The sequence below is a fragment of the Octopus sinensis genome, linkage group LG7, assembly GCF_006345805.1.
Source record: "Octopus sinensis linkage group LG7, ASM634580v1, whole genome shotgun sequence".
Taxonomy (NCBI): domain Eukaryota; kingdom Metazoa; phylum Mollusca; class Cephalopoda; order Octopoda; family Octopodidae; genus Octopus; species Octopus sinensis.
Genome location: NC_043003.1, coordinates 97,535,351 through 97,557,086, shown reverse-complemented (window position 1 = coordinate 97,557,086; position 21,736 = coordinate 97,535,351). Strand labels below are relative to the sequence as shown.

The 21,736-nt window shown below is 37.3% G+C and overlaps 1 protein-coding gene across 4 annotated transcripts in view; it reads left to right on the top strand.

Moving 5' to 3' along the window:
* The window catches only part of LOC115214341 (NAD(P)H dehydrogenase [quinone] 1), a 35,217-nt gene extending 17,632 nt beyond the window's left edge, over positions 1 to 17,585 (top strand). For all 4 annotated transcript variants that reach the window (XM_029783525.2, XM_029783526.1, XM_029783527.2 and 1 more), the window contains exons 2-5: positions 3,328 to 3,524; positions 10,048 to 10,298; positions 13,189 to 13,290; positions 17,262 to 17,585. In XM_029783525.2, the coding sequence (XP_029639385.1) occupies positions 3,356 to 3,524; positions 10,048 to 10,298; positions 13,189 to 13,290; positions 17,262 to 17,525 (786 nt within the window). In that variant the 5' untranslated portion in view covers positions 3,328 to 3,355 and the 3' untranslated portion in view covers positions 17,526 to 17,585. The remainder of the gene's footprint in view (positions 1 to 3,327; positions 3,525 to 10,047; positions 10,299 to 13,188; positions 13,291 to 17,261) is intronic.
* The last annotated feature ends 4,151 nt before the right edge of the window (positions 17,586 to 21,736 follow it).

The window sequence follows — 21,736 nt, the reverse complement described above, 5'->3', positions numbered from 1 at the left end:
ACCTATACTACAAACACATCATGAGAACCTCTGGAGAAGCAGAGTGAGTGTCAACAAATTTGGATAATACCTCAACCTACAGTTGATTGGCTTTTTTTTTTTTTTTTTTGACCAAATGGCTAATGGTGGATTCATTTTAATAATTGGAAACTTTCCCTGGTTGAAATCCTGGTTACACCCATATGTGATATGACAGGTAAGACGATCTCTCCCTAAGGACCAAAATCCGTCTTTTCCACACCAACTTTTGTGGCAGCAGTAAACCATGCAGTGGAGAATCCAGTGCAGCACTCAATAGAAGACAAAGGTGAAACAAATTGTGGAAGGTCTAAAGTCATAGTGTTTTGACCTCAAGCATTCTAAGCCAGTGCCATGGATTAGAAAGTATGGAATTACACCATCACCAGAGTTCATCATCCAGTAGCATATTGGTTGAGAAGATACCTTCACCCTCTAGTCACCAGCTAGGATTAAAGAGGAAGGAGAAAAGGTGATCGCACAGGAAAATAAGAGCCATGGTTTGAGTCCAGTCAGTCTGTAGCTCAATAGTCATTTAAAAAAGCGTTTTTAATCATGAATCTTTTTTTCTCTAATAAAAAAAAAGCAAAAAAAAAACACTGGATACCAAACAGCCTTACTTGCACTGTATTTACTAAGTTAATAGGCGCAGGAGTGGCTGTGTGGTAAGTAGCTTGCTAACCAACCACATGGTTCCGGGTTCAGTCCCACTGCGTGGCATCTTGGGCAAGTGTCTTCTGCTATAGCCCCGGGCCGACCAATGCCTTGTGAGTGGATTTGGTAGACGGAAACTGAAAGAAGCCTGTCGTATATATGTATATATATATATATATATATATATATAAGTGTGTGTGCATATGTTTGTGTGTCTGTGTTTGTCCCTCTAGCATTGCTTGACAACCGATGCTGGTGTGTTTACGTCCCTGTCACTTAGCAGTTCGGCAAAAGAGACCGATAGAATAAGTACTGGGCTTACAAAGAATAAGTCCCAGGGTCGATTTGCTCGACTAAAGGCGGTGCTCCAGCATGGCCGCAGTCAAATGACTGAAACAAGTAAAAGAGAGAGTTAATGCCTTTGGGAAAAGGATAGGTATAGCTTCCTAATAAAGTCTCCTAAATATATTTTCATAACTTTTTAATAAAAATTATTCTTAATATTGTTGTATTTGTGGATGGTCATGTTGTCAATTTAGCCAATGAAAACACACACACTATTTATTTGGTGTTCAGTTGCTCAGCTTTATTTCATATTAATTATATTTCAGCCAGAGTTCTTTTGTTACACTTCTGTGACCTCATCAGTGGTCCTTTGCTTTCTTCTTTCTTTTTTGTGTCTCTCCTTCCTAACAATCTGCACTTCTGTGTTCCAGTTGTATGTGTCTTTATTTGCACATTCATATATCCCTGTGTGTCTATGTTTGGTAAGTGTGTGTATGGGAATGTGTATCGTACCTGCATTATCAGTATCCCCTGTTTACTGTTTACGCTTACTCTTTTACTCTTTTACTTGTTTCAGTTATGTGACTGTGGCTGTACTGGAGCACTGCCTTTAGTCGAGCAAATCAACCTGAGGACTTATTCTTTTGTAAGCCTAGTACTTATTCTATTGGTCTCTGTTGCGGAGACGTAAACACACCACCATCGGTTGTCAAGCAATGCTGAGGGGACAAACAGAGACACACAAACATATACACACACATACATACATATATATACGACGGGCTTCTTTCAGTTTCCGTTTACCAAATGCACTCACTAGGCTTTGGTTGGCCCGAGCCTATAGAAGAAGACACTTGCCCAAGGTGCTGCGCAGTGGGACTGAACCCTGAACCATGTGGTTTGTAAGCAAGCTACTTACCGCACAGCCACTCCTGCGCCTATTCAGATTCATTTTATTTTATTTATTTGTTTTTATCTACTTACTTTTTCTTTTTTATATTAATTTATTATATATTGTTTATGTATTTAATTACTTAATTCCATTTATTTATCTATCTGTTGTATTAATTTCATATGAAATTAATACAACAGATAGATAAATAAATGGAATTAAGTAATCTTTATATATAAAAGTAAGGTTGTGTGTCTGTCTCCTACGATTTAGATTCCTAACTACTCCCACATTTTGCGGTGCAGTTTAATGAAAACCGGGTATCTTATAGTCGTGATTCATATCGAGCCCTTCTGGGTATTAGCGCGCGTCTACAATGAGTCTTCGATTTAAAAAAAAATTTACCATCATTTTTTTCCATTTTAATGCATTTTTTCGCTATTATATAAGGGAAGTAACTCTCTAAAAATGTCTACGATGAGTCAACGATTTTTAAAAAAAATTACCATAATTTTTTTTCCATTTTTAATGCATTTGTTTGCTATTTTTTGGCTATAACTCTCTAAAAATGCTTTTATAGTTATTTCCCTTACAAACCCAAGCAATGCCGGGCGATACTGCTAGTTAAATACATAAACAAAATACAATAAATTAACACAAAAAAGAAAAAAGTAAGTAGATAAAAACAAACAAATAAAATAAAATAAACGTAAATAAACAGGGGATACTGATAATGTGGGTACCTTATACATTCCCACACACTCAGAGATATATGTATGCACTAATAAAGACATACACAACAGGAAAACAAAACTGCAGATTGTTAGGAAGGAGAGACACAAAAAAGAAAGAAGAAAGTAAAGGACCACTGATGAGGTCACAGAAGCGTGATGAAATAGGAGTGGCTGTGTGGTAAGTAGCTTGCTTACCAACCACATGGTTCTGGGTTCAGTCCCACTGCATGGCACCTTGGGCAAGTGTCTTCTACTATAGCCTTGGGCCAACCAGAGCCATATGAGTGAATTTGGTAGATAGAAATTGAAAGAAGCCTGTCGTTTATATGTATATATATATATATATGTGTGTGTGTGTGTGTATGTTTGTGTGTCTGTGTTTGTTCCCCCCCTACATCACTTGACAACCGATGCTGGTGTGTTTACACCCCTCCGTAATTTAGCGGTTTAGCAAAAGAGACTGATAGAATAAGTACTAGGCTTACAAAGAATAAGTCCTGGGGTCGATTTGCTCAACTAAAGGTGGTGCTCCAGCATGGCCATAGTCAAATGCTGAAACAAGTAAAAGAGTATGAAAAAAAGCTGAAGCAAGGGAACATCAAATAAATAGTGCATGTTTTCATTGGCTAAATTGGCAACATGACCATCCCTAAATACAATGATATTTGTTTCAACACACGAGTTCTGATCAAGAATCTTGCAAAATGAATACATGTTCTTAATATAGTTTCTTTTCATTTTCAGGATTTCTGCTTTTTTAGACAACTGAAAGATGCTGAAACGTGTGCTTGTCGTTTTTGCTCATGAAGAGCCAAAATCTTTGAATGCAACTCTGAAGAATTATGCAATCAGTGTCTTTAAGGAGAAGGGCTATGAAATTAAAGAATCTGATCTTTATGCCCAAAAGTTTGATCCCGTTATAAGAAGGAAAGAAGTAATTGGTAAAAAAAAAATCTTTACAATTTGTTTTAATTTCTTGAACTTTTCATAAATGTCTGATAAAGAATCTAAAGCATTGCTGTACATTATTTAATCTCTTTTCATTGGCAGTCTCAAATACTTTTGATGTTGACTATTGCCTTTCATAGTTGAAGATGGCTGTAACAAGAAGTAGTAATAATTTTACAAGGATACAGTGATTTTTTTCCCTGGTATGGTCTGATTATATATATATAGATGAGGCCTTGAAATATTTATATAAGTAACTCATTTATAACTGCATATTACCTCAATACATCTGACTAATATGAGCATAATGAGATACTCTTATCTACAGGCTGAAACAGCTGTAAGATCCATTTTATATTTATATGTATTGTTCTTATGGTATTATCTTACTTATTAATGTGTACTGTTTTATTCTGTATTATTCTATTTGATCTGGATGTCCCTAAATAATTCGTTAATAAATTATATGAATTAGTATTATCTAGTAGTTGATGATTGAAAGAAATCTATTCCTCCATTTTCTTATTTTGTATATATATATATATATATATATATATATATATATATATATATATAAATTAAATTAGAGATAAAACCACTATTAGGCAAATCAAACAGTGAAAAACATAAACCAAAATATAAAAATAAAAATAATTAATATAATATACAAAATATATAAAATTAAAAAATTTAAATTATTTAAATTTAAAATTAAAATTATTAATTTATATTTATAATTTAACAAAATTTTTTTATTAAATATATATAACTAGCAAAAAGTATTAAAAAGTTTAATATAAGATAAAAAGTAAAACCACTACGTACGTTTCATGCCCGTTATTCGAATTACAATAATTTAAATTCAATTAATAATTCGAATTATGGTTATAGTCAATCTTCAGGTTAAAGAAAATAGTTAAATAAATAAGCAAATATATTTAAACAATATTTTTTTTTTAAGAAATAAATAAAATAATAATTTTTCTTATAAAAAACTCTATTATCAAACTTGAAACGTTAACGACTATGATTATGTCATACGATCCAATTATATATATATAATGTTTAGTGTTGACTTTCAGAGAAAAGAGTACTCAATATCATAGTAAAGATTAATAATGTATTTTATTTTGGTTGAGTCAATCTCTTGCTTCTCTGAGTTTTGCCTGTAGGTGTCATAACTTGTGTGAAGGCTCTGTGCACCCTACAGGCAAACATTTCAAGGTGACAAGAGACTGACTCAACCAAAATACACCTATGCTACTATCACATCAATCTCAAAGCTACAAGACAATGCTTGATTAATTCAAAGCAGTATGAATAAATAAGCATTGTCTTTGACAGAGTAATTTGAATGCTAAAGGATTAGTTCTTTCCTCATCAAATTTCTTTTTAAGTATTTTGTCAATCTGCATGTCAATTAATTTTGAAAATAATCCTGAATTTGGAGAGATTTAGTAAAATAATTAACTTTTTCATTTGGAATGAAACATAAAAATAGTTCTCTATAATCATAAGATTGTATAGAGTGTTTATAATTTAAATATAAACACTTTAAAATGAAGTTTTATATTGTAGAATCAGAAGTTAGGTGATCTCACACTGTTTGGTGCTAAACATTTGTTTCTATTTAAGCTTACTTCCCAACCACATAATTCTGGGTTCAGTCTTGCTGCTCGACACCTTGGGCAAGTGTATTCTATATCCTCATGCCAACCAAAGCCTTGTGAGTGGATTTGGTAAACAGAAACTGAAAGAAGCCTATATATGGCTAAGAGCAAGGTCTAATTTTTATACTAATAAACAGTTTACGGAGTAGAAAAATAGCCAACAACTGATGAAGGGTCGTTCTTTATGTTGCTTGTCTTGTTTTCTATTTGTTTCTTTTGTTGTTCACAAAAAAAGTTCATATTCCATCTATTCGTATTTCATATTTTATGTTGTCTACGTTCTGTGGCGTCCTGTGCCCACATATGCATATGTATGTACATATATGTATGTATATATGCATATATATATATATATATATAATACTAATGTAGAATATCCTTTTAAACCGATCGCACGTGGCGTGACGTCCTTCCCATGTTCACGTGACGTCCTTCGTTGTCTCCTCTGCCTGTCACGTTTGATGTCCTAAGTGTCAGCGGCATCTCAAGTTCTTCGCTGAGTTTTAAAAAAAAGAATATATAAATGTGTGTTAATATCTATCTATATATATATATATCAGCACATTTACACACATGCATATGTACCGCATGTGTGTGTATGTGTTGCTTGTATCTGTGGGTGTATATGTATATATATACACATATATGTGTGTTCTATGTGTATGTGAATATATATATCACAGATATTTCTAAGATTCTTTAAAAAAAAATTGATAAAAATTATCAAAAAAAAAAAAGAGAAACTTTCTACGTAGTTTGTGAATGGCGTGCCACTGGGGTAACGCCATCAGTGCATCGCTGATGGGTTTTGTCATCTGGACTGTGCAGCCAATTGTCTGCTGCTGCTGATGTATACTGATGCTCATTCAGTCTGATCATCCACCCAATAAATACCATTTGATGGTAATTAGTACAAGCATATACTGTTATTAGTAAATATCTTAACACTAATTTATGCTTCTAAGGGGAGAACCACTTTGCAGCTTAAGATACTCTGAAATTTAAACTAGAAATATTTTCTGCATGACCTAAATGAGGAAAAAAAAAAAAAAAAAAAAGTAATATATATATATATATACTCTTTACTCTCTCTTTTACTCTTTTACTTGTTTCAGTCATTTGACTGCGGCCATGCTGGAGTACCGCCTTTAGTCGAGCAAATCGACCCCGGGACTTATTCTTTGTAAGCCCAGTACTTATTCTATCGATCTCTTTTGCCGAACCGCTAAGTTATGAGGACGTAAACACACCACCATCGCTTGTCAAGCAATGCTAGGGGGACAAACAGAGACACACAAACATATACACACACACATATATATATACATATATACGACAGGCTTCTTTCAGTTTCCGTCTACCAAATCCACTCACAAGGCATTGGTCAGCCCGGGGCTGTAGCAGAAGACACTTGCCCAAGGTGCCACGCAGTGGGACTGAACCCGGAACCATGTGGTTGGTAAGCAAGCTACTTACCACACAGCCACTCCTGCGCCTATATAGCCACTCCTGCGCCTATATATATATATATATATATATATATATAAATGTGTGTGTTTATGCATGTGTGCCATTAGTGGCAGCACTCCATTCTCTATTTCCTCCTTCCATTTCCTCCTTAATCCATCACACTCCTGGTGTCTCCTTTCAAGGTATACTGATAACAGCTTAGACTGTTCTTCAGTGTCTGGGTTTCTCCTTTCCAGTGCTACTCAACTGTCCACTGCTGACAGCTGAACACTGCCTGAAAATCTTTATCCTCAATGGTGTACGCAGTACAGTCTTACCCACTGGGCTCGTCCCCCTCTCTTGTTGCAGACTCACAAAGCATGTTGTCCTAGCACCACCAAATGAAACCATATCTCTACTGACACTGACACCACCAAGGCAGTTGATCACATCGATGCCCATCACCACATTAAAACCCTAACCCTACCATATGGTTGATCACAATTGCCTGCAGCCTCAGTGTCGTGTCCCACACTTCCATCTCCACTTTGCTGCTTTTCTTACATCCAATTTCACTGCTGTCAGCTACCCTAACACTACTTGTCCCCTTCCACTTTTTTGTCACTCTTGGGGGTCATGAGAGGTGTACAGCTCATATCCATGGGGGTATGAATGCTTTTCCTCCAATCAGAACTTCAACTATGAACAGTGGACTGCATGAGAGCCACTATTTGCTTGCAGGGAAAGTTTGAGAGGCAGCAACTTTCCCCGTGGCCTTTTCTCTGTCTGTCTGCACTAGTAGCAAATGGGTTTGGCCTTTGTATCTGCACAGTTCCTTGCCATGTGTTGTCCCTGACGCTTGAAACACCAGCCCCTAAATGGTTGCTGCCACTCCATGGCAGATTTACTCTCCTCATTCTTCAGCAATCGTCACATAACATTATGGGCTTCTATGACTGTCATTGCCACTGCATTCAGCTCAGTGTTTCGTGTCAACAAGCAAGGTTGGATGGCAAGTTCACTCATCACCAATTTCTTGCTGCCTAGCAGTTGTTGCAGCTGCATCAATATGTCATTAGGGAAACTATTTACAAAAGCCAGCTTTTCACTCCCGACATCACAAAATGCGTCTGAATAAACATTGCCGGACAGCAAATAGAGACTCGGACACTGCTTAGAAAATATTTTTCATTTTTAACTTCGTATATAGTACGCACGAGGGATTTTGACCTTTAGATTTTGGGAAAAAAATGCGGATTATACTCGAGGATTTATGGTAAACCTTATTTTGTTTCTCACATTACAGTTCCCTCATACTACAAGCTATTTCAGCATTCGTATATACATACATACATATGTATATATATATTTTTGTTCCTTGTTGTTGTTGTCCCCTTCCATGAGATGGCAGTGAAAATAAGATCAGCATCAATGCCATCAGATCTTTCTGTAGCGAGGGATATGTGATCAGCTGTGCCACCTTTTCTAGTCCTTCTCTGGTAAAACCAGAAAGGATGGCCAGTCTCTGAACCTCCACTACATACATGTTCACCTGACCATTGACCTTTCCTAGCTTGGCAAATGCAGCATATAATCCTCCCATAAAGGTTTCCTTTACATGCTGCTCTATCTTCTCTGCATCCAGTTGGTCCATTTCATTTATTTCGAGGTGCAGCGCTGAAGTGTTCCCCTCCAGATACAGAGCCATGAGACCTGCTACATTTTCAATGCTTTGCAGTCTGGCTACGACCTTGATCTTACAGATCCAGGCGATCACATATCCCTCACTACAGAAAGATCTGATGGCATTGATGCTGATCTTATTTTCACTGCCATTATAACCTTTGTGGACTTCAGCAACAGGTTTGACAACACCCATTATTACAAAATATTGAAGATTTTTCAAGCATATGGCATTTCAGAAGAACTAGTTTTTGCTATTACAAAGACCTACTAGAAGACCAGAACTTGTATGTTGTCATATGATGGAATAGCTGTGGAATTTTGAAAATTTTATCAGGATTTTCCCTTTTTTTCATGCATTGCAAAACAACGAAGGGAAGCTATTTTAAAACAAAAGTTTTAAAAAATCTATGTCTTTTCAATGTTTGTCTCTCCTCTCATACAAACACACTCATCATACCTTTGGAACAGCATCCACTAAAATGATATAATATTTTTCTTTTTTGTAATTTTCTGTCATTTGATTGTATTCTACATTCTGAAACATTTGTAACTTGTGTTAAAGAAAAAAATGTTTTATCTCTTCTTCCCTCCTTCATTCTTCATTCTTTCACAATGAAGGAAAAGTCAAATACTGCAAGTGAATGTGTTAGAAACAAATTTGAACTCTGAAAAGTGTATCTATCAAGCAACATTTTCAGTTGTTTATTGAAACTTTCTCTGCTACCTCATCAAATAAAATTACACGTGATAGATGGGCCTTGAGATATAAATTTGCTAATTTTCCAAAATTTTAATTCTTGTGCAGAGGAGGCCCACTGAATTTGAAGTGTCCCAGCCCCCACCCCTGGCTTAAATTTTGTCCTACCTACCTCTCAGTATCAGCTGTCCAGCTGGGTTAAATCTAAGATGTGGCCTACCCATCTGACCTACTGCTTCAATCCACTGCTAATGCCTTTCCTAGCTTCTATGTCTACTTGCAACCATCCACTATAGCTGCTCATGGCAAAAGAGGTCCACGCTGGTCCTACTTCCCTCACTTTCTCGCTCCCTCTTCCTCTTCTGGTAGGGCCCCTCTGCTATTGATGTCATTGCTGTTTCCTTCTGGTTCACCTTATCCCAGTCTTCCATAACTTAGTGGTTAGGTATAAGAGACCAATAAAATAAGTTCTAGGCTTTAAAAAAATAAAATAAGTACTAAGATAGATTTATTCAACTAAAATTTCTTGAAGTCAGTGCCCCAGCATGGCCACAGTTTTATAACTGAAACAAGTAAAAGATGAAAGATTTTGTGATTAGTGGTGTCATTGGTTATAAATTTCCCAATGGGTTTCTCACTGATTTACTGCAATATCCATAGTAAGAATGCTAAGTAAGTGCCCATATACCTTGATTGGAATAAATACCACGAACTATATTTGTTTGGTGCACTGGTTTATTTATTTTCTCACCTGTATGTATATATCTTTCACACACACACACATGCGATAAGTATCTGCACAGTTTTTTTTTTACTTATATTTGACGCATAAATTTTGGTCAATCTGACTCTATACTAGACTGAACCTAGAATCACTTAGTTGCAAAGTGAAGTTCTTAACTGCATAGCCATATTCCTGCTTTGAGTTAAACTATGCATTCCAGACAATTCTCACTCTGTATATTTTGTATTATATGTCATGAGTTAAAGATATCATTTCTCTTTGCTTTACAGACAGTTCACCCAATAAGGATCATATTCAATATAGTCATGCAATTGCAAATGCCTATGCTGCTAAGGCATTGCCTCCTTATATTCAACAAGAACTTGATAAGGTCTCTTGGGCTGACGTGATTTATTTCCAGTTTCCCATATATTGGTACTCAATGCCTGCAATGTTGAAAGGATGGTTTGAAAAGGTATTGATCAGTGGGTTTGCTTATGATCAAAGACAAGGAAAACTTTTGGATAATGGTTTACTCAAGGTAATTCTTCAGTCCTTTAAATATATCTTTTTATTTTTTTATACTGTTCTCTGGAATTTGATTGTGGCCATGATGAGCGTTTCCTTCCCGATCATTGTTAATATTATTAACCTCAATGAGGCAGTGACCTGGCAGAATCGTTAGTACGCCGGATGAAATGCTTAGCAGTATTTCGTCTGCCGTTACGTTCTGAGTTCAAATTCCGCTGAGGTCAACTTTACCTTTCGGGATCGATATATTAAGTACCAGTTACACACTGGGGTCGATATAATCGACTTAATCCATTTGTCTGTCCTTGTTTGTCCCCTCCTTGTGTAGCCCCTTGTGGGTAGTAAAGAAATGATAATCATTAGCACACTAGATGAAATGCTTAGTGGTATTTTGCTCGTCACTCTGATCTGAGTTCAAATTCCACCGAGGTTGATTTTGCCTTTCATCCTTTTTGGGGTCAATAAATTAAGTATCAATTGAGTATTGGGTTCGATACAATTGATTATACCCATCCCTAAAATTTCAGGCCTTGTGCCTATAGTAAAAAGAATATTGTTGATCTCAAAGTAATGAGCTGGCATACCAGGTAAAATGCTTAGCAAAATTTTGTCCATCTTTACATTTTGAGTTCAAATCCCACTGAGGTCAGCTTTGCCTTTCATCCCTTCTGGGGTTTCTCCCCTGAACTTGCTGACCTTGTGCCAAAATTTGAAACCAATATTGTTGACCTCAAGGTAGTGAGCTAGCAGAATTGTCAGTACACTGGACAAAATGGTTAGCAGTATTTCTTCTAGCTTTATGTTCCAAGTTTAAATGTTACCAAGCCTGACTATACCTTTCATCCTTTCAGAGTCAGTAAGGTACGTAACATTTGAGTACTGGGGTCAATGTAATTGCCTAGCCCTTCCCACTAAAAACATCTCAGGCCTTGAGCTGGTGGTGGGGACAAACACAAGCACAAATAGACACACGCACACACACACAAAATATATAATATAAGTAGGTATGGGCATGGCTGTGTGGTAAGAAGCTTGCTTCCCAGCCACATGGTTCCAGGTCTAGTTCCACTGTGTGGCACCTTAGGCAAGTGTCTTCCACTATAAGCCTTGGTGTGACCAAAGCCTTATGTGTGAATTTGGCAGATGGAAACTGAAAGAAGCCCATTGTATGTGTGTTTGTGTGTGTATGTATGTGTGTGTGTCTTTGTGTCTGTGTTTGTCCCCCACCACCATTTGGCAACCAGTGTTGTGTTTATATCCCCATAACTTAGCAGTTTGGTAAAGAGACCAATAGAATAAGGACCAGGCTTTAAAAAAATGTGCTGGGGTTCATTCACTCAACTAAAAATTCTTCTAGGTAGTGCTCCAGCATGGCCTTGTTCTAATGACCGAAAGCAAGTAAAAAGTAAAAGGTATATTATTGACCTCAGTAGGATACAGACTAAAGACCGGTGTAGGCTATATGACGTCTGTTTGTAAAAGATAACCAAATGCTGCATTCTAATCATTGACCTGCATCTGTTGCACCCATTTTATTGTTGTGCATTATTGCACTAATTAAACATACACTATGTAGTCCACCAGTTATATCAGTGGCTCTCAACCGGGGTCCAAGTGATCCTTAGGGGCCCATATAATATTTTCTTATTAAAAATTGTGTAATAAATCAGTTATATTTCTACAATTTACCAACAACGTGGTTCCAGGTTCAGTCCCACTGAATGGCACCTTGGGCAAGTGTCTTCTACTATAGCCTCGGGCTGGCCAAAGCCTTGTGAGTGTATTTGGTAGACGGAAGCTGAAAGAAACCCGTCGTATATATGTATATATCTATATCTGTATATATATCTATGTGTATGTGTGTGTCTGTGTTTGTTCCCCCAACATCACTTGACAACTGATGCTGGTGTGTTTACGTCCCCCTAGCTTAGCGGTTCAGCAAAAGAGACCGATAGAATAAGTACTAGGCTTACAAAGAATAAGTCCTGGGGTCGATTTGATTGACTAAAGGCAGTGTTCCAGCATGGCCACAGTCAAATGACTGAAACAAGTAAAAGAGTATATAAATGTAAAAGGATTTTTAAACCCTTGAACATTTAAACTGGCCAAATCCAGCCAATATATTCTACTTGTTTTATGCTCAGACTGGCTAGATACGGCCTCTCATACTAACCCTACTATATCCTTCTAAATCATTCTAAAGCTACTGGATTTGGTTAAAAAGAGATGATGAGCGATGGCTAGAAGGATATTGAGTTTAACTTCATAACCAGCTGATCTAGCAAGTGGGGCCTCATATCAGTGAGGAGGGGGCCAGTGCGCATTGATGCTGTCGAGAGGTAGGCCCCGAAACGGCGCGCATTCTCTCCTGATGACCCCATACACTTGCTGGCTTCCGGTATACGGAGCTTTTGACTGGTAGCGCTTGCATGTGCAAGTTATTTGCAAGACAATGCATGATAATTTGAAAACAATGCAAATGAATAAGAATGACTTCTGCTTGAGAAATCTGAATGCCTAAGGGCTAAACAACAAATGACTACGAGGATCCTAGATCAGCTGGATTGACCAGGCTGTCTGGTGCCGAGTCGGTTCTGCTGGCCACAGCATTTTCTTCATTCCCATCATGCTCTCGTTATTCTCTATCTGAGGATCCATTTAAGTAAAATAGGAATCAAATGGATCCATAGACCAAAAAATGGAATAGATAAATAGATATATGCGCACACATATATCCAGATAGATACATATATGCACACACACATATATCTAGATAGATAGATATATGCAGACACATACATCTAGATAGATAGGTAGGTATATGCACATACACATATCTTGATAGATAGATATATGCACACACACACATGACTAAATGTTTCTTTTCCTTTCATTTTCAGGGTAAACGCACAATGCTGTCATTTACCACAGGGGCTTCTGAAGCGATGTTTACACCAAACGGATTCAATGGAGATATCAATGTAGCTCTGTGGCCAATACAAGTAAATATCACACTCCTTGTCCAGCCTAGCTTCTCTTTCTGAATCTGCTTGTCTATCTGTTCATCTCTGTCTTTATCTTTCTAACTATTTTAAGATTTCACCTAGACATGGTGATACTAATTAACCTGGAGCTAGAATTCATCATCATCATCATCATCATTATCATCATCATCGTTTAACGTCCGCTTTCCATGCTAGCATGGGTTGGATGAATTTGACTGAGGGCTGGCGAACCAGATGGCTGCACTAGGCTCCAATCTTAATCTGGCAGAGTTTCTACAGCTGGATGCCCTTCCTAATGCTAACCACTCCAAGAGTGTAGTGGGTGCTTTTCACGTGCCACCGGCATGGGGGCCTGTCAGGCGGTACTGGCAATGACCTCGCTCAAATCTTTTTACACATGCCACCAGCACAGGTGCCAGTAAGGTGACGCTGGTAATGATCACGCTCGAATGGTGCCTTTTACGTGCCACCGGCATGGAAGCCAGTTAGCTGCTCTGGTAATGATCACACTCAGATGATGCTCTTAGTACCCTATTAGCATGGGCACAAGTGCCAGTAAGGCAATGATAGTAACGATCACACTCGAATGGTGCCTTTTATGTGCCACTGGCATGGAAGCCAGTTAGCCTCTCTGTCAACGATCACACTTGTAAGGTACTCTTTGCACCCAAATATATATATATGCTTTAGACTAAAATGTTAGTCAAGCACAGAGCATAATATGAAGTTAAATAAATGACAAGGGAACATGAATTACATAATCAACTTCATTAGCTTACAGCTGTTTCGGTTATAAGATGCAGTGCACTCAAAGCTGAGTGTTTGTGTATCACCCTATAGCTTTCTCAGAGCATCTGGTATGATGTGCAAATTTATTTGAGAAAGAATTTAAGCACACGGTAAAGATCACTTTTGAAATGTTCTCTGCATCTATAGCAGAAACAGCTGTGAGCTAAGTTTTTTTACCTAATTTCTGTTCTCTTGACATTTACTTAATTTTCTGTTATACTTTTTCTAACTATATTTCTGACATTTTATCTGTCAGTCTGTTTTTCTTCCACTCTTTCCAATTTCTTTTGTATTCATAGTTTGTGTTCTCATGTCCTTCTCTTTTTCTATTCATAAACACACACACACACACACACACACACCTGTCTGTCTGTCTGTCTATCTAAACTATTTAATCTATTTATCTAATCTATCTATCCATATATCCATCTATCTATTTATCTATCTATCTATCTATCTGTCTGTCTGTCTGTCTGTCTGTCTGTCTGTCTGTCTGTCTGTCTGTCTATCTATCTATCTATCTATCTATCTATCCACCGACACATATTTAGATAGATAGATATATACACACACATATAAATAGATATATACACATATATATAGATATATAAACACACATATAAATAGATATATAAACACATATAGATAGATATATACACACACATATAAATAAATATATACATACACATATATCTAGATAAATAGATATATGCACACACATATATCTAGATAGATAGATATATGCACACACATATATAGATAGATAGATAGATAGATACATGCACACACATCTAGATAGATAAGTAGGTATATGCACATACACATCTTGATAGATAGATATACGCACACACACACATATATCTTGATTGATAGATAGATATATGCACACACATATGTCTAGATAGATAGATAGATATATGCACACATATATATCTAGATAGATAGGTATATGCACACATATATATAGATAGATAGATATATGCACACAAACATATTTAGACATATATTAGGTTGTCTTACATGAAATATCGCATTCGAAAATGGAAACATTAAAATTGTTTTTTAAGTTTTAGAATATTTATTTATTTAATCTAAATATGATCCTTGTCCATTTATGATCTTCATCCAGTGGGGCATATATTCCATCTTCAAAGAATTTGTCATCTTTTACACAGATAAACTGTTCAAATGCTTTAATTACCTCTTCTTTATTAAAAAACGTCTTATTGCCTATTGCAAGCTCAAAGTGTTTAAATATGTGATAGTCAGCAGGAGAGATATAAGGAGAATAAGGAAGATGTGCCAAGATTTCATACTTCAGGGTTTGCAACTTGTGGACCGTAGCTTGAGAAGTGTGAGGCTGTGCATGAAGCAAAACTGGGCCATCTCTATTCACTAATCTGGATAGCTTCTTTTTTAATTTTTCATGCATAGAATCAGTTTCTTGACAATAGGATGTCGCTGTTACAGTTTTTCCTTGTTGCAAAAATGAATAATGAATAACCCCACTTTGTTGACCACCATACAGGGACCATCAATTTTTTAGGGTGCAATGGTGGTTTTGCATAGTGTTTTGGTGACTCTCCTGCATCTAACCACTGTTTTGTCCTCCTGCTGTTATCAAAGAATATCCATTTCTCATCACATGCAATGAGTCGATACAAAAATGGTTCTCTTTCAAACCGAGAAATCAACATGTAAGGCGTCTGTTTCTTTGAATCTCATTAAGTTGATCGTGAACAGACCTATCCATCTTTTTGACTTTTCCAATTTTCTTCAAGTGTCAAGAAGCAGTTGTGGGAATTGTCTGGTGGTCTGATCCGATTTTTTGGACTGTTGCTCTTGGATTTCGTTTAACCAAAGCATTCAATTCATCATGCCAAATAACTGATTTTGGTCTCCCCCTTGGTTCATTTTTAAGGATTTCATTTCCTGAACGAAATCTTTGGAACCATCTCTGAACAGTTTTAACGTCAACAGAATCGTTACCAAAAGCCCGCTTGATGTTTCGTAGAGCTTCAGTGGCCGAGTGACCCAACTTGTATTCGTACAAGAAAATCACTCGGTATTGTTCAGGGCAGCGAGCTGGCAGAAACGTTAGCACGCTGGGCGAAATGCTTTGTGGTATTTCGTTCGCCGCTATGTTCTGAGTTCAAATTCCGCTGAGATCGACTTTGCCTTTCATCCTTTCGGGGTCGATAAATTAAGTACCAGTTACGTACTGGGGTCGATGTAATCGACTTAATCTGTGTTTCTGTCCTTGTTTGTCCTCTCTGTGTTTAGTCCCCTGTGGGTAGTAAAGAAATATGTATTGTTCAGTTGTCAACATTGCTATAGGAGCTGTGGGTAGCAATTTTGAATAAGAGTATTGTCTAGAAAGAAAAAGAGTTAAGAGTAAACACAAGCATATACATAGAAACTCATTAAAAATCCATTTATAGATGACTCGTAAGAAACCCATTTAAAATATGATATTTCATGTGAGACAACCTAATACATACACATATATATTTAGATATATATATACCCATAGGCATAGGAGTGGCTTTGTGGTAAGTAGCTTGCTTACCGACCACATGGTTTCAGGGTTCAGTCCCACTACGTGGCATCTTGGGCAAGTGTCTTCTACTATAGCCTCGGGCCGACCAAAGCCTTGTGAGTGGATTTGGTAGACGGAAACTGAAAGAAGCCCGTCGTATATATGTATATATATATATATATATGTGTGTGTGTGCGTGTTTGTGTGTCTGTGTTTGTCCCCCTAACATCGCTTGACAACCGATGCTGGTGTGTTTATGTCCCCGTAACTTAGCGGTTCGGCAAAAGAGACAGATAGAATAAGTACTAGGCTTACAAAGAATATGTCCCGGGGTCGATTTGCTCGACTAAAGGTGGTGCTCCAGCATGGCCACAGTCAAATGACTGAAACAAGAGTAAGAGAGAGTAAAAGAGGGTACACACATATCCCCTTGTTTTTAAACCTGTATTTCCTTCACTCCTGATGTCTCTCAGCATTGCCTACTCTCTCTCTTGCTTGTCTCACCTCTCTCTCTCTCTGTCTTAGTATTAAACTGCTTTCACTCAAACCTAAGAATGGCTATGTCTACATGTGTGTGTATGTGTGGGGTAAAGACCCCCGCCCTTCATTAATACTCATTCTTTCAATTATTCTCTTCTAGTATAGTCTTCGCTTTTGTGGCCTGGATGTCTTAAAGCCATTCATGGTCCACGGTGCTCATTATATGAATGACGAGAGACTGGCTGAGATCAAGAAAACATTGAAAGAAAAGCTGTCTAAAATACAAGAGGAGAAACCAATGGAATACATATCTTTCAAGGAATTCTCTTTCCCTCCTGGTCAACTGTCAGACAGTTATATGGAGAAAATGTCAGGAGTGGAAACTGCACCCACTGTTGGCCATCACCTTGGCAAGAGGATGTAAAGCTTAAAATGACTGAACAAAACTACTTAAATGTCAAATGAATAAACAAATGAAATATTACATTTGGATTCATATTGTATTTTTCTCCTCTTCCTCCACTACCACCATCACCACCTAGATCACCACCACCATCGTCATCATCATCATCATCATCATCACTACAATCATCATCTTGTAGATCAGTGTTTCCCAACCTTTTTTTTGGCAAATGTCCTCCTTAGAACATGTGGATACTTTTACTGCCCACCCACGCCCCCCACCTAATATGAATGCTAAATAAGTAATTGTTTCTTATGATTTATTTAGAAATAGAAGAAAATTTTACATAGACACAGGAGTGGCTGTGTGGTAAGTAGCTTGCTAACCAACCACATGGTCCCGGGTTCAGTCCCACTGCGTGGCATCTTGGGTAAGTATCTTCTGCTATAGCCTCGGGCCGACCAAAGCCTTGTGAGTGGATTTGGTAGACAGAAACTGAAAGAAGACTGTCGTATATATGTATATATGTATATATATGTATGTGTGTGTATATGTTTGTGTGTCTGTGTTTGTCCTTCTAGCATTGTTTGACAACCGATGCTGGTGTGTTTACGTCCCGTAACTTAGCAGTTCGGCAAAAGAGACCGATAGAATAAGTACTGGGCTTACAAAGAATAAGTCCCGGGGTCGATTTGCTCGACTAAAGATGGTGCTCCAGCATGGCTGCAGTCAAATGACTGAAACAAGTAAAAGAGAGTAAAGAATATACATGTATACATTTTATTCACAGCAACATTTACTGACTGCATTGGATGTGATCAGTGTGATCCTTGCAGCTTGGTTCTAAATTTGACAAAAGAAGTCGTAAATCACTAGGTGGTTTCTGTTTTTAGTTAAAATTTGGTTTAAATAATAATAAAATAAATAAATGCACCCTTTTAAAGCCTAGCCAGGCTCATTGGCCCGGTTTCCCAGATTCTATGACGTATGTGTTCCCCAGCTGGATGGGATGCAAGTCCATCACAGCATTACTCATTTTTGCCAGCTGAGTGGACTGGAGCAACATGAAATGAAATGTTTTGCTCAAGAACACAACGCGTCGCCCGGTCCAGGAATCGAAACCACAATCTTATAATCATGGTGCTGACACTCTAACCACTAAGCCTCCATAAAACTTGGTTTACTGGATTAAATTCTTTCTCCACCAAGTAAGATGGGAATGCAATGAAAAATAGCCTTACTTCATTCCACAGTAAAGAAAATTTCACACTGCAATGTGACCACATTTCACATTTCAAAAATCGTCTTTCCTTCTTCGTCACATTGTAGCTTGACAATGTCCTTCTGCAAATCAATTTTTGTTCCTCTGGTTTGCACACAAATGGGTTCTTTACTCAGTCAGGAATATTCTGTTCAATCAATGGACAGAAACTGACAAAACTCCTTCTTTCCCAGGTTTTGTTTATACAGTTTGATTTTGCTTATGAAACTGTTAATTGCATTTTTTGCTTGAATGAGGGTAAAATTATTCCCTTGCAGTTACAAATTTAGAATGTTCATTTTATTGTAAATATCAGCCAATTAAGCTACATCACCGTGTATGAAGTCAACGTTTTTGCAAGTTGTTCATTATGATGTATATGTAAGAATTCTACAACAGTGCTTCAAACAAGAGCCTTTAGATAACCAACGAACTTCAGTGTGAAGAAGTGTTTCATATTCTTCACCATTTTCTTCACATAATTGATGGAACTGTCTAGTGTTTAAAGCCTGAGATTTGATTTTGTTGACAACATATTATTACAGCAAGGCTGGAAGAGAGAGTCACTCACTCAGCCTTTTAGCAATGAGATGTTGCCAGTGAATTGCACAGGGTATTGTGAATAGACCAGGCATTTCTTTTTCCAGATGTGACACCAGACCAGCTTGATGACCTGTCATAAGTGGTGCATCATCAGTTGTGCATGATATCATATTGCTGAAGGGAAAGCAGTTCTTTTCGAAATAAGCTTTCAATGCTTCGTACATTGTCTCTGATTCATCGAGTTGTATACTGAATTCAATTTTTTTGAGTTCCAAACACAATTGATTTTCAATATCTTCACTCATTTTATCAATTCAACAAGATACGGTATTGTTGCTAAGGGGAATTGATTTTAAAATCTTTAAAACCAGTTGACTTTAAGAACAGTTGTAAGAATTTCGGTGACTGAGGGTATTATCAGAGTTTCTCCAATTGTATGTGGTTTTCCACATTTTGCTATAAATTTTGATATCCTGTATGGGGACCATGTGTTTTGGAACCAAGTTTGTTACCACACAGCCACACCTGCACCTATGTATGTGTGTGTATATATATATTTATATATATATATATATATATATACATGTAAATTTAAATTTAAAATAATAAGGGTGAAAAAATGAATATTAATTTGATTAATATGAATTGAAAACCAGTGGTGTAGCATATAAGACCACAGCGGATCTTCTTCTAGCAAAATGGATGTCCACTGTTAATAGTTCATCCCTCTTCTATAACAGTTTCTTTAATAGGTTCAGTATTAAAGTGAAAGTGTCTGACATTACAATATAGAGATGTTTTTGTTTCACTTTTAACACATAATACTGAAATAGTGAAAATATGATGTTGCTGTGGGCTCGCCCTAGGCAAGAAGTTAAAAATATTTTTGCCCATGACACTACATTGACCCTAAGTAAGGCATGTGTAAAATTTGAATGAAATTGGTTGTGTAGTTCTCAAGTTTTAGGGATTCACACAGACAGACAGACACACATTCTCAGTTTTATATATATAGATATGCATACACACACACACACATATGTATATATATATATGTGTATATATATATATATATATATATATATATTTATATACAGACATTCATGCATGTATGTCTGTATAATGATGGGATGGTATTTTGTTTCTACTTGGAACTTATTATTTGCTTGCAAACAGGAAGAAAAGTTACTATACAGGAAGAGATACTAAACCAACAAGTGCAATTTGAACTACTTATGTTAGTTAATAAAATGTGAAACCTACTTTTGCATTATTTTTGGCATAATGTGCGCGCGTGTGTGTGTGTGTGTGTGTGTGCGTGCGTGTGCGTGCATGCTACTTGAAACAAAAGTAATGAAAAAATAGGCTCAACTGTTATTTTTTTATTAACTAACGTAAGTTGATCAAGTTACACATGTTAATAGAGTAACTCTTTCTCTATAGCAGTGGTTTGCAACCTTTTCACTACCATTTATTTAAATGAGTTTTCCAATGGGCCCCAGGATATTGAAAGATCTGTCTGCTTAAAATGTTCACTGACCCCCAGTACTACCTTTGCGAACTACAGGCTGGAAATCACTGCTCACTTAACTCTTTTACTTGTTTCAGTCATTTGACTGCGGCCATGCTGGAGCACCGCCTTTAGTCGAGCAAATTGACCCCAGGACTTATTCTTTGTAAGCCTAGTACTTATTGTATCGGTCTCTTTTGCCGAACCGCAAAGTTACAGGGACGTAAACACACCACCATCGGTTGTTAGGCAATGTTGGGGGGACAAACACGGACACAAATATATACACATACACACACATACGACGGGCTTCTTTCAGTTTCCGTCTACCAAATCCACTCACAAGGCTTTGGTTGGCCCGAGGCTATGGTAGAAGACACTTGCCATGCAGTGGGAATGGACCCAGAACCATGTGATTGGTAAGCAAGCTCCTTAAAACACAGCCACTCCTACGCTCTATAGAAATTCTTATTCTTGTTCTTCATTGCTAGCATATAATGACCTCCAAGCAGAAGCAACGTGCTGTCATTGAGTTCTTGGCGAAAGAGAGATACAGTCTATCCGACATCTAAGCCTCTTCTTCTTATCTCCTCAAAGACATACATCATCTCGAAAGAGTCCAGAAGCTGGCTACCCGCATGGTTCTTGGTCTCAAGAATTTGTCTTATGAAGAAAGGCTGAAGACGCTTGACCTTTATTCTCTAGAAAACGACGACGCTGTGGTGATCTCATTCTTGCGCACAACATCATAAGCGGAAAGTGTAACCTCTCGAAAGAGCTGTTCTTCACTCCTGCTCCAGAGCATCAGCTGCGGGATCATTCCGAAAAGCTCTATCTGTGACGATTTCATCTCAATCGAAGGAGAGGGGCTTTCTCCGTCCGGGTTGCAGATCCGTGGAATAAGCTGCCGGACGAGAT